Here is a 14,082-nt window from a genome sequence, read left to right as displayed (position 1 = left end):
ATTTCCTTCCTATTTTTGATTAAAGTTTGTTAGCACTAATGTTTAATCAAAAATAAGAAGGAAATGTAAAAACGCTTAAAGTGCCAAAAAAAATCATCCGTTATTGGAAGTGCGAGGGAGGTTCTGTTTTTGGTGTGGCTGCGTGTTTGTCTGTTAGCACTGTTATTTATTCCTGCTTACATTATCTGTTACATCCACTCATTCTCTTCTGCAGGGTCCTGGCTATACAACATGCCTCATTCACACAAGCACTTCTACCTATCACGGGACATTTTATGTTTAATCTCTTCTGCAATCTCTGTAAAACCTGAAAAGGCAGATGACACCTCACATGATTATCAAAATGCAGCAAAAGAGAAAAAAAAAAAATCTAACACTGATTAACATTTGCTCAGAAGGATAATAGCCGGGAAACCTGAGTGCGAGTAAGACATGGAGTCAGTTTAGGTACAGAGACATCCCATCATCTTACCTCTAATCCATTAATGGAACATGCCAGAACTGGAAATCACTGCAGAAGCAACTATTTATGTCCACATCCACGCTCTGGTTATATACAAAGACTAATTAACACTAATTAACCTGTTTAGACTGTGAGGGAAAGCTGAAGCACTGAGAGAACACACTGTCACATTACATAAAACACACACTTCAAGTTTCAAACATCATTTGGTTAGCACTTGACTTTTATTCAGTTGTTGTTTACAGTGGACATCTGTGTGAATTCCTGACAAAACCAATGTGTCGTTGTGCAAAAGTCATGAAGACCCTCTTGCTGTTCATGTGTGACACTGTGTGTGCAGCTCATACATGCTTTATGCACTGCACATTTACTCACTACTGCCCTAACAGTGACACGAACACTGAAACGCTGTCACACATTAGCTTTGGCTATCAAATGAAAATACATTAGAAAACTTTCATTTATCTCTCATTAGAAAAGACAGCAGGTGACACCCTGAGCCTTGAGAAAGGCTTTAATGGACTAGTACACACAGATGAGCTTCAAGTTTTATTCCCTAACAGCTACAATGATTAGCACTGCTCTCTCCAGGTGCTGTTATTACACGGACACATTGTTCATATCTCTGAAGCCCAGACCTCCCCCCACCCACCCCTTTCTGTATTGATGGGTGTGACAAGAGAAACAAGAACAGTGCTCCTCTTTAAGCAGCCAACAGAGTGAGTGCAGATTACTTGAGTGTGTGCAAATCCAGTCTGAGATGACAGTGTCAGAAGGTAGCATTGCCAGCAGTCCACTAAGCTGCTGTCTAGTCTACACTTTCAGTGCAGGGAGGCAGAGTTCAGACAGAAAGGGACTCGACTGGACACTTAAACAGAAAACATGACTGAGAGGTGTGAGGAGGGTTTCAGGACAGGGATAGTGCAGCATCTCTCTCCTTCCAGTCTCAGAGGTACCATCTGCCATTTGATTCCCACATTACTCAGTACATCATGTTGAGATCACAACATGACCATATTTTCAGAGACACCACCTGTAGACATGATTCTCTAATCGTTTTTCTTTCGAAAGAAGGCTTTTCCCTCAGAGACTCTGTCTTTGGTCTCCTGTAGTTTCTCAGAGAACTTGTCTTTCGTCTCTTCCATTTTCTCATTGAAGCGTTCTTTTGTCTCCTCAATTTTCTCTGAAAATCTCTCCTTTGTCTCCTCCATCTTTTCTGTCAGTTTCTCCTTCGTCTCCTCCATTTTGTCCTGGAAGTACTCTTTAACTGGTGGCGGTGTGGATAAGTAGCCGTGCTTGCGGAGATACTGAATGGACAGTGACGTGCCGCCCAGAGTCGCCGTGTATCTAGCAGGGGTTGCGATCTGTAGGAGAGAAAAAAACAAACAAAAAAAAACATCAGTGAGTTTAAATACACCGTATGTGCTTTTCATATGTACAACGAGACAGAACAGCTCCAAACAAAGGATCCAGGTTCAGTGGTTGTGACTGGTGTGGGAGTGGGATAATGACACGCTTGTTTAAAACCTTTGTTCCCAGTACCATTACTGGGCGAATTAGCGCCATGATTCGCCCTGTTCCCAGAGCTAACTGGAAACAGAGTTTGACCTAGTTTCTTGCTAGGTCAAACTAGCTCACATAAAGAAAGTAGTCTGACCCTGTAAATAAGTAATGAACACAAGTGGAGCGCTACATGAGTTAAATGCGATCATAACAGTTGCCCGATTACTTGAGCTCTGTTCTGGATGTTTAACGGCTACAAGTTGTAAAAGGTGGCATGCCAAGGGTATGCAATTCTGAACAGATGGGTTTTAACATGCGATTTAAAAGTGGAGCGAGAGTTTGTAGTTCAGAGATCTGGTGGAAGTGCATTCCAAAGTCTTGGGGCAGAACAACTAAAGGCTCTGAGTCGGGTGAGCAGGTGGCACAAACAGAAGGGAAGCTGAAGAAGAGCGGAGTGTACGACGGGGTTAGTACGTATGGAGAAGATCAGATAAATAAGGGGGAGCAAGGTTATAAAGTGCTTTGAAAGTAAGAAGCAGGTATGCCGCAGGGAGTCAATTTAAAAGTAGTCTGGAATTAATTTACCTTGTACATGGCATATGCAGTCAGCGCATACCCACTCGATGAGTCTCTTAAAAGGCCAACTAGTGACTCTGGTAGACCAATCATCTCCAGGAATGGCACTACATTCACACCCCTGAGGAAGCAAAAAAAGCCCATATTTTCATATCAATGTTTTTTTGTTTGTTACAAAACTTAACGCTGACCTATGAAACATTCGATCATTAAAACAGTGGCTCCACATAACAGAAAACTCAACATTGTACCAGTGTGGAACTTTATCTCTAGGCACTTTGTTACTGCTCAGCCTGTGACAGGTGCAGTCTGAGGCCTGAGCTTTGAGCTCACAGGATTTCTCACAATGCACTGACCTCATTATTTAAAACTCAAAGCACCTCCCACTGCAACAGTAGCTGAGTCAACAACAAAAGCATAATAATCTCTTGACGATATGGCACATCAGAATTAGATTTAACATTTAGTCCTTCATAAACATCAAAATAAAGTCATTTAAGCAGAGCACCACTCACTTCATAGCAGCGTAATAGAAGGTTCCAAACCAAACAGAGGAAGTCACCAGATGCACAGGGATCATCACCTTCCCATACTGTTTAAAGGTCCTTTTGAACCTCTGGAACAGGCCGATGGACTTGTCCTGAAGAGGGTCCACCTCTGCAGGATCAGGTGCTGCTTTCTCTCCCGGGTTGTCCTGTGTCTGAGGCGTCGTGGTGTCAGACTGCGGCTCCCCCTGTGCCGGCTGGTGCTTTGGTTGGTGTGCTGCTGTGCTGACGGCCGAAGTGGAGAGCCAACGCTGGCCCACAGGTGGCGACTGACGGAGGGCGCGCCAACAAAATGCTACTGGGGTGTCGGGGACGGCGATGCCCAGCAGCAGTGGGCGCACCGCCGCCACCCGTCGTAGTGTCCCATGAGTAAGGATGCGCTGCATGATCATCCTCCTCCTCTCTTCGCCCTCCTCCTTTCAGCTGTGATGTTCAACCACAGACTGCAGGATCAGACAGAGAAAGGCACTTTAAATTGTAATCTAATTAACCTATTAATCATTTAATTTATGAAATGCTCATCCACAGTTGCCAATTTAAACTGCTTATTTGGGTCCATCAAGGACTCAAAACCTAAAGATTCAACAACAAGAAGAGAAACAAAAACCCAACACCCTTCTTTCTAAACACATGCATAAAAATATTTCTTCAGTGAAAAACTAATAAATTATCAAAGTATTTACTTGTAAAGTGACTAATTTCAGCTCCATTTTCAGTCTGAAATGCACTGAAACGTGCTGGGCACTCTGGGTTATCTATGCTGTGTACTAAACAGCCCTGATCTAAGTCCCTTCATGCACTAGCTGTAATGTTATCTTCCCCCAAGGATGCCACAGATTAAAGGTCCCGAACAAACCCTGCTTAATGACAGCAGAACCATAAACTCAGCACCTAAAGTGAAACTGGTGAGTGAGCGCTGCATGCAGGGAGTTCTTCCTAAAGATATTAATTTATGTTTCTTATGTGGAGCTGCAGAAACTGAGCTAAGTGACTGCTGTATGACAGCACATTTTAGCTGACCTACCTACAGTTAGCCAAACCCAAGCTATGTGAAAGTACTGCAATTAGACGGGAAGTCACAACAACGGTCCTCAAAATAAAAGCACCCAAATAGACCGTACGACGGCGGACATTCCTCGTGACTTATTTTACAAGCTGCACCCGGAAATGTTGAGTCACAGTAATGGAAGATTTTCACAGGGGTCTATTTTAGGGTGGCTGACATTGGACAGTTGTGTCCTGAGGACAAACAAGGCGCAGCTTTTAGTTCCCATATAACTACGTGGGTCTTTAGCGGGTGGCGAAGCAGAGGCTTCACTCATTAAAGCAGACAGCTAGTCTAGCTTAGACACTGACCGACAGCCGTGTGCTAAAGCCAAACTCTGAACAGCTGCCAACTTCGGCTTCTGACGGTTAACGTTAGCCTGTTAGCTAGTTGCTCTGCTAACTCACGCAAGCAATAACTAACCAGTACGTGAATAAACAATACTAAAGGAGTGGACAGAAAGCTGACTGCACTTACTAGAATTTAGGTGTTGCACTCCTCAAACCGGAGGGCCATGCGAGCTATGGGTCGTTCAAGAACCACATTTATCGTTTCAGCAGCTCTGATTGCGTGGTGGAGAGCAGCGTGTAACCCTAAGTGCGCAAAGACCGATGGGAAATGAAGTTCTCCCGACTGCGACGGTCCAAAGATATGCTAAAAATACATTTCCCAGCGTTGATAGCGGTGGATTTTTTTTCTTGATCATGAAGTTGGCCAGTGGTTTGTTTTTTCCTCACTGTAAACAACGTGTGGCCTTCAAACACGGACACATTGGGCTTTGTTTATCCATTAATGTCAAACAAAAAGTTCTTGTTTACGTCTGCTTGTTTAATTAAATTATAGGCTTAACCCAGAACAAACAAAGACTTCATGTAGTCTGCAGTTATTAGCCTGATTGCCATATATGAAACACATTAATATTATAAGTTATTTTACTAGTTATTTTGTCAACGTTGCTGTTGTAATTAAATGTGCTATAAACATATAAACGACAAATATTAATATGACTAATCTCGGTAGATTTTTAACTTATCAAAAACAAAAACAAAAAACAAAACAAAACACAAAGACCCCGCCTAAACGTAGACAAGCCTTTCTTGGCGTAAAAATGTTTTATTACATATTAACATAAAGAAACGTGACCTTTAGCGCATCGGCGTTCTGTAATACACGACTGTCACCAACAGAGGGCGGGCGGCTCACATGAAAGGAGCCAGTGTGTTTGTAATGCACAGCCAAAAGTAGCAGTATACAGAGAGTACATGTTAATTAGACATTTTTTGTTATGTTTTGTATATTTTGTTGTTTCTAATAAATGTAATTATGCTTTGGGTCACTTGGCTTGGCTTTAGTTATTTCCCGTTTTGTTATTTCCCGTATTTACTTGTGGTCAATAATTAGCTGACTATATCTGCTTATTAGGATTCAGTCTCCTTATTGTGGATACTCAGCAGAATGCAGATACCCACTGATAAAGGGATGAAGAAGGGTCTCCCTGCAAATCTGCAGGAGGAATCTGTGATTGAGGCATAAGCACACCTGGAACTGAGCTAATCCAGTTTGAGGATGTGGAATACACCAGGCACAGACACACGCACACACAGGTAGGTACAGCCAACTTCCACATTTATTCAAGTGTTGTTGTTGTTGTTTTCACAGCTGACTCAGGCACACAGTCTGACAGCTCACGAGCCCAGCTGATCTCTCTCTGGCCGCTCCTCCTCGTCTCACTATAAACACAGCGGAGGGAGACCATCATCAGTCCATAAACAACATCAGCTGTTCTTACCGGCCTCGCAGCGCCGCCCTGTTGAGCCTTCCGCTCCACTCCTCCCCTGCAGCTGCGCCCGGGGCCACGCCTCCGCCACAGAGGACAAATCACATTAATCCAGTGTTCCACAGAAGAATTTGATCTGTGGTGTTTGATATGTGCTGAACAGCTCACAGAGCAGAGGAATCAGTCATACATACCAGATCTCAGTAAAGCGTTGACTTCCACATTGCTGCCTGGGATACCATGGTTCCTGAACTCAATGTTCTCTTATTGAATCTGTATTAATCTCAAGATGGCTGCTAGGGTGCAGACACACAGCTTGGCAGGTCCTGTGCGTTTGCCAAAAAACCCACCTAAAAACCCCTGGATCTTGACATCAACTTGTCTTTATACATTTTTATCTTCTGTGGAGTTTGACATGTCCAAGAAAGCTGGATAATTATACCACTTTCCCAGCAAATGGAGTCAACATCTTTTGTTCACAAGATTCTTGGATTTTGGTCATGCTAGACCACCCCCAGGTAAACATGAACAATCAAATATACCACAACTGTCGCTTGAGATTCTGAAACTTGTTCTGATGCTACTTTTGGCTGGTGATATAGAACTAAATCCTGGACCTAATTCAAACATCAGTGATTTGGACTGGCTACAACTAATTAGCCTAGTTAGCCTAGGCCTGCCTGGGCCTCCATCTCAGCTGCCTGGGCCTCCATCTCAGCTGCCTGGGCCTCCACCTCAGCTGCCTGGGCCTCCACCTCAGCTGCCTGGGTTTCAATCTTGGCTGCCTGGGCCTCCACCTCAGCTGCCTGGGCCTACATTTCAGCTAGCTGGGCCTCCACCTCAGCTGCCTGGGCCTCCACCTCAGCTGCCTGGGTTTCAATCTTGGCTGCCTGGGCCTACACCTCGGCTGCCTGGGCCTACACCTCAGCTGCCTGGGCTTCCACCTCAGCTGCCTGGGCTTCCACCTCAGCTGCTCGGACCTCCACCTAGGCTGTCTGGGCCTCCACCTCGGCTGCCTGGGCCTCCATCTCGGCTGCCTGGGCCCCCACCTGCTGTACCCAAACTACAGTCTCCGGTAAAGGGTTTCTCATCATTAAATGCTCATAGCATTGTCAACAAAATGACAAGAAATCCTGCTATTAAAATTTACAGAGGAACAAAGATCTGCAAGACATTTAATCAGGCTAAAGTAATCTGGGACACTAAAAATAAACCAAAGGGGCTTCTATGTGGACACATTAACATTCGCAGTATGTTACCAAAGCATGAGCAACTGGAACATATTCTAAGCAATTCCAATATTTCTATTTTGGGTATCTCTGAATCTTGGCTCACAAGTTCTTCTCCTGAGTCTGTGGTTGTCTTTCCAGAGTACACAGTATTCAGAAGGGATAGAATTGGAACAAGAGGAGGAGGAATACTTGTGTATGTAACAAAAAAAAAAAAAAAAAAAAAAACCCCAAAAAAACCTGGATTGCTCTTCACTTAGTTCACCAATAGATGTCGAAATAGAACATATTTCTGTTAAAATCACTCTTTCCCCAGAAATGTCATTTACGTTGATCTGTTTATATCGCCCTCCTTCCGCAAAGAATATTTTTTATGAACAACTACAGATATTACTTAAATATCATGCTATAAATAATAAGTCTAATGAAATAATTGTAATGGGAGATTTTAATGTCAACTGGGACTGTGAAAAGGACAGAAAAACACTCAAGGACATAATGGAGACTTTGAACTTTACTCAACACATTGAACAACCCACAAGAATAACAAGACACTCTAAAACGAAAATAGATCTGGTTTTCAGTAATAAGCCCGAGCGAATTATTAAATCTTATAATTTTATCACTGGTATTTCAGACCACAATTTTATATTATTTTCTAGAAAACTTATAAAATCACGGGTTAAGAATGACTTTCAAAGTTCATCTAATAGGAGATCCTTTTATGAATTCATACCAAGAAGTCAGCGACAAAATGTAGCAGAAGCATTAGCATCAGTTAACTGGGAGCCTTTATTGTGTAGTGATGATCCACAATTCTGCAGCAGTCACTTCACTGACATTGTTAAGGATGTTATATCAACATACTCCATTAGAGGTCGACAAAAAATAAAGACAACATCTAATTTGCCCTGGTTAAACAAAGAGTGCAAGAATTTAATGAAAACAAGAGATCAATTACTAAAGCAGTTCCTGAAAACAGGTCTAACTCTGGATAGACAGAGATTTACTTCAATGCGGAACAAAGTAACAAGCAGTTTGAGACAGGCCAAAGCAAAATTTTTTATAAATATAATTGAAAGAGCCAAAGGTAATGGTAAAATTATCTGGCAACACTTAAATAAATTACTAGGCCGTCATTCAAACAAAAGTAAAAATACAATTGAACTTTATGTAAATAACTCTATTGTTAGAGAGCCTCTATCTATTGCCAGTAACTTAAACACTTTCTTTATTTCATCTGTTAAGGAGATCAGTCAGAGCTTTGACTCAGTCGTATGCTCTGATAATGTGAATGATGCTGGTCAAAATTTGTTCACCATCACTCATATTTCAGACACTGAAGTTGCTAAACTAATTACAGGTTTAAAACAATCAAAAGCACTTGATGTATATGGTATTAACACAAATTTCCTAAAGGAACATATGGATTTGCTTGTACGTCCAACAACTCATGTTTCGAATATGTCTTTCCAACACTCCATTGTTCCAACAGATTGGAAAATTGCTGCAGTTACACCAATTTTCAAAGCAGGTGTGAAGACTGACATGGCTAATTATCGCCCCATAAGCATACTCCCGGTCGTATCAAAAATAGCTGAGAAGTGGGTGGTTAAACTCCTCACTGCTCACCTAGAAAACACCCAACCCTCATTACATCCATTGCAGTTTGGCTTTCGGGGACATCACTCCACAGATACTGCCCTGTGTATGTTAGTGGAGAACTTGAAGGGCTTGCTGGACAAGAGTCCCTGTGTTGGAGCTGTATTTTTAGATCTGAAGAAGGCTTTTGACTCTGTAAACCATCAGATATTGTTGTCCAGATTGACTCAGTTTAATATCTCCAGTCAGGCTCTTCAGTGGTTTGCCTCATATCTCTCACACAGGAAACAGTGTGTGGTGTTGGATGGGGTTAAATCTCTATATTTGGACTGTGATACAGGGGTTCCTCAAGGATCTGTTCTTGGGCCCTTATTGTTCTCTCTTTTTATCAATAACTTACCTGAAGTCTGTCCAAATATATTTACTCAAATGTATGCGGATGATGCAGTTATATATACGCAAGCAAATAGTGTCCAGCAGGTGGCAAAAGATCTTACAGCTGCTTTAGCATTAATGCATAGCTGGCTGGAGGACTCATGCCTAATGTTGAACACCTCAAAAACTGTCTGTATGTATTTTTCAAAACGCCCCTTAAACTTGAAGCAGTCAAACATATTCCTGGATGGAGTAGAGCTTGAATTAGCTCCAGAATTTAAATATCTTGGGGTCATTCTAGACCCAACATTATCCTTCAAGAGTCACATAAATAAAGTGTCCCAGGTACTTAAATTTAATAATCGAAATTTTAATCATATACGTAATAATTTAAATATGAATGTTGCAAAAACTTATTTTTACTCAATGATCATCTCTCATATGGACTATTGTTTGACGTCCTGGTCACTTGCCTGTCCAACAACACTTAAAACTATTGAAAACATTTATAAAAAGTTTAAAACTACTTGACAAAAAACCGACTTCCCACCACCACTGTCATGTGTTAAAAAACATAAATTACTGAACTTCAATAACTTAGTGAAACTTAAAAGAGTGAGTTTAATATATAAAGTCTTACACTCCCTTGCTCCACCACCACTAAGGCAGTTCATTAGGCATAAAGAAAGCTCAGACAGGACCACTCGAGCTACAATCCGAGGAGACTTGTTTATACCCCACAGACAGACAGCATTTGGGCAGAACGTCCTTTCTGTCCAGGGTGGCCATCTGTGGAACAGTCTTCCTCAACCCATTAGAGAATGCTCGACATTCAATTTGTTTAAGGCAAAGGTTAAAAACTGGTTATGGACAAATCAAGTGTGTGATCATGTATGAGTTGTATAGTTTTAATGTTTTATTTTGGGAACAGAATGGTGTGTATGTGTAAGTTTGGTGATGGAGTTTTTATTATGAATGAATGATGAATTTTTATGAATTATTATGTCTATTTTTTTATGTTTAAGGACAACAGATGGAAATTAGCCTTTGGCTATAATCTGGCATGTTTACATTCATGTAATTTTTTTTTTTTACATTTATGTTCATTAACATGCACTGTCCTAAATAAATAAATAAATAAATAAAATAAAAATAAAATGTAAATATAGTATTTTAAATATGCTGTAATAAATCCTTTTATGTCAGTCACTGGAAATATTGATACATGTTTGTGAAATAGCAGAAACAGCAGAAGTCAGTTCTCATTCACATAGCTCTAAAAACTGAGATGATTTTTTAGCCTAAAGCTCTAAAGCTTTAGGTCTGCAATTTAAATCAAGCACACGGTGACATTTGGCAATTTCCAACACTTCTAATTGGTTGATAAAAGCACACTAAAACACTTCAAATTCTCACTGATCCACAGTTTTAGTCTTATATATTTACAGTGTAATTCCGCAATACCTATTTGGTATATGGTCAATGTCACTCATAAGCAATACAAAACTCTTGCTATTATATTCTTTTCGCCAGTGTTCAATGTAATGCATTGAGCCTTTCTTTTCATGAATGGTCTACTACAGCAGCCAGCTAAGAACTCTAAGGTAGTCATCAGCACAGCATTGTCAAAGCTAGACAGCATAAAGACTGTTCTGATGCCTCGCCATTTCTGCAGATGCTGCACCCAGAATCTGGCAACAACAGCATGAATTCATGGACGCAAAAAAACCTTGTGGTAACATTGCAGGATGCAAGAGCAGGGTGCAGCGTTGTGGGGGAGTGCTTTCTTGGATCTCTTAATGCCGATTTATCATGGTTTAAATTCCACATGTTGTCTGGATGTTGCATATTGTAGATTACATTTTTGCCATCTTCGAATGCATCCAGCGTAATAATCAATGTTATTACACAACAAGACTTCTCTTAAATTAGTTTTATGAATATGACAGTGGGCAGCCTAGCTGGGCAACTTAGCTGGGGGCAAAGCAGTGAAATAAATGAAGCCAAAGCAAAAGGGCCCCCGAAAAGTGCAATTCCTCCAAAGGCTTCTTGAGGCTGGTGCCAGTGCCCATGGACTCCTATGATAAAATGATAATTTTAAAAAATTTTAAAAAGCACATACTCAATTCAGTTCAATTCAATTTCATTTTTATACACCAATACACAACAATAGTCACCCCAAGACACCTTATATTGTAAGGTAAAGACCCTTTAATGTTAGAAAAACCCCAGCAATCAGACGATCCCCTCTGAGCAGCCCCTGGCAATGCAGGGAAGGAAAAACTCCCTTCTAACAGGAAGAAACCTCCAGCAGAACCAGGCTCAGGGAGGTAGAGCCATCTGCTGTGACCAGTTAGGGGTGAAGGGAAACAGAGGAGAGAGAAAAAGAGAGCGCTGAGAGACAGAATGAAATAATTATGATAATGTGGCTTGCTGTAAAAGACAGTCTGTTCATGAAGTTTGTGCTTCAGTTTTGGTGAGTGGATTTCTTGTTTATTTGTCTTCTACTTAGCATGAATTAGCAGGTATCTGTGTCTTTGCATTGTACCCTTACGGTCTAGTGTTGTTGCTTAGCATTCTCTGGTCTAAATATGGTCACTTCTCACTCCAGAAAAAGAAGATGGTGACAGCCAGAAAGATAAAGTCCACAAAAGCAACGGCTAATGTCACAGTTGTTAGATCTTTAATGTATATTCTATACTTAGAGTTTGGCCAATTACACAGTATTTGCACATTAAACAGTAGTTTTTATATATATATATATATATATATATATATAATGTATATACAAATAGTTAAATATCAGTAAAAAACGGCCCGTGCACCAGTCAGAAAGCACCGGTTTGGTTTGCAGTGCAAAGAGCATAATTTGAATAGGAGTACACAGGTGAGTGACCCAGGTGCAATAAAATGCATGCAAATGTGTCAGCAGCGCATGATATCTCACCTGTTACCAGTACTTTGCATAATGCCAAGCTTTCTGATGCACTCAGTCACCAAGAAGCTAATATATTCAAAACAGTAATAATGAAATAAGACTTTCCCGGAGCAATGAAGCCTCCCAGTCTGAGGATACGTTCTGACAACACGGTGTTTACTGCTGATAACTAATAGGAAAAATAATGTTAATGTTAGTTTTACATCTATTGGTTTCAAGTTTCTCACTATGCTTTAGATGATCTCTCCTCAGACAGCTCCAGCGTGTCCTGGTTAAATGGAGATAATGGATGCAAACTCTTCTGTGTTCTCATACATGTGACAATGCTTACAATGCTGTGATTACAGCCATTCCCCAACTCTCTGTGAATGGTACTCTTGGCCATTGATCAGTGGGCTTTAGTCAGTGGTTGTTGATCAATGGTCATGAGAATTTGCATAATTAAGATTAAGGAACTGGGCTGGGAGGAGGCTGCTTTCACTGTCTTCATTTCACTTGCTGTCTTTGATTATATAAGCACTGCAATATGAGCAAGTTGAGGCCATGTAGATGCCATTTACTTATGACTTAGTATAATTTTCAGGGCTGGTCTTCACACTTGCTGGCATGTCTGTGCTGGCTTTGTTGCGTTGCTAATGGTCCTGAAACATTTCACAGTTCTCTGGTGAAAAGCTGATGGCAAGGGAAGCAGTTAGGTTTAATTAATGTGCATATTCGTCATCTAATTTGGAATCTTTTGGCACAGGGCACCATGTTATGTGCATCTGTTCCACTGGAACTTGTTAGGCGACACTCTTAGATGAGGCACGTCTTCTGTGACTTCTGTCGTGTCCTTTTGAGAAACTTTTACTTTCCCAACTTTTCTTCTCTTCATCTGTAAAGCGGCAGGTCAAAGCAGGAAAGGGATCTGTATTTATGGATTCAGACTGTCTGGACAAGTGTGCTCCATGGCCTCTTGATGCCTTGAATCAACCATGCCCTTTGAAGCTTGAAAATGAGAGGACTAATTAATTGTCCAATATAAAATGTTAGGGTGCCCTCTACTTTCATCATGCAAACAGTACGGTGTAAAAAGCGTCCAGCATTTTAAAATATACCTCTAAACCTCTTATCATCCAGCTGTCATTGATGTTTAATTTCTATATTGACTACGACCTGATCCACCACCTGTTGTTTGTTGCGTCTTTCAACTGTATAACTGCAATGTCAACTTCTAGCCGTGTCTTTTGAAGCACCGTTAAATATAATAGGGTGATGTGAGAAACATACAGAATCAAAACCTTCACTAAAGTTTAAACATTTCAGTTCAGCCCACTCTCTGTGCTTCTGGCAAACCAACCACCACACTACACATGTAAAAGTCTCAGGTTTGGGTGAATTCTGTCAAAACCCAAGTTTGTCCTTGATCTCTGCAAAGGGACAACAGAAAATAATGGAAAGGGCCAGACAACACAAATTTCAACCGGTATGACATCACCTGCTGGCTGTGGTTCAGTGCCTCGAAAAATAGCTGGCAAAATCCTTGCTACAGTCCAGGCATTCACATACACACAGAACCATTAACACCCATGCTAACAAAGGTCTAAATCTGTGAGTGTGACAGCTGCCTGGAAAGGAATTTTTCATGTTCAATTCGATTTAATTCAATTTTATTTATGTAGCACCAAATCACAACAACAGATTGCCTCGAGGCATTTTATATTGTAAGGTAAGATCCCTGTGCTGGAAAAGTTCTTCTGAACGGAGACTGAAATAATGTATCACTTGGTTCGTCAAGTCCTCCTATGTACGTCCTTGCTCATGATGTAACCATCGTTTGTTATCAAGTTGTTTTTGTCCATAGAAATCTATAATCTAACAACCTCTAATCTAACAACCTCTAATCTAAACGTTCTTACTTAGAACAACTGAGATAATGCATCTACAATACAAGGTTAGTCATTAAGATACTACTTTATGGGCTGGGGTGTAGTTACATTGTAAGGTTTTAAAAACTGAGAGAGGCCGACAGTGATCGTGTTAAGGTTCA

General features: G+C 40.9%; 1 protein-coding gene across 1 annotated transcript; it reads right to left on the bottom strand.

The window, feature by feature from the left end:
• Positions 1-665: 665 nt before the first annotated feature.
• Positions 666-4,759, bottom strand: LOC120722230 (uncharacterized protein C18orf19 homolog A-like). The gene is made up of 4 exons (XM_040013133.1): positions 4,610-4,759; positions 3,058-3,530; positions 2,552-2,663; positions 666-1,827 (listed from the first exon to the last, which is right to left on the bottom strand). Exons 2-4 carry the CDS (start codon positions 3,477-3,479, stop codon positions 1,513-1,515), a joined length of 849 nt encoding a protein of 282 aa, XP_039869067.1. The 5' UTR covers positions 3,480-3,530; positions 4,610-4,759; the 3' UTR covers positions 666-1,512.
• Positions 4,760-14,082: the final 9,323 nt, after the last annotated feature.

This window comes from Simochromis diagramma, unplaced genomic scaffold (assembly GCF_900408965.1).
Source record: "Simochromis diagramma unplaced genomic scaffold, fSimDia1.1 OVJJ01000618.1, whole genome shotgun sequence".
Taxonomy (NCBI): Eukaryota; Metazoa; Chordata; class Actinopteri; order Cichliformes; family Cichlidae; genus Simochromis; species Simochromis diagramma.
The sequence above is the reverse complement of the archived record's forward strand: the minus strand, read 5'-3'. Positions and strand labels throughout refer to the sequence as shown.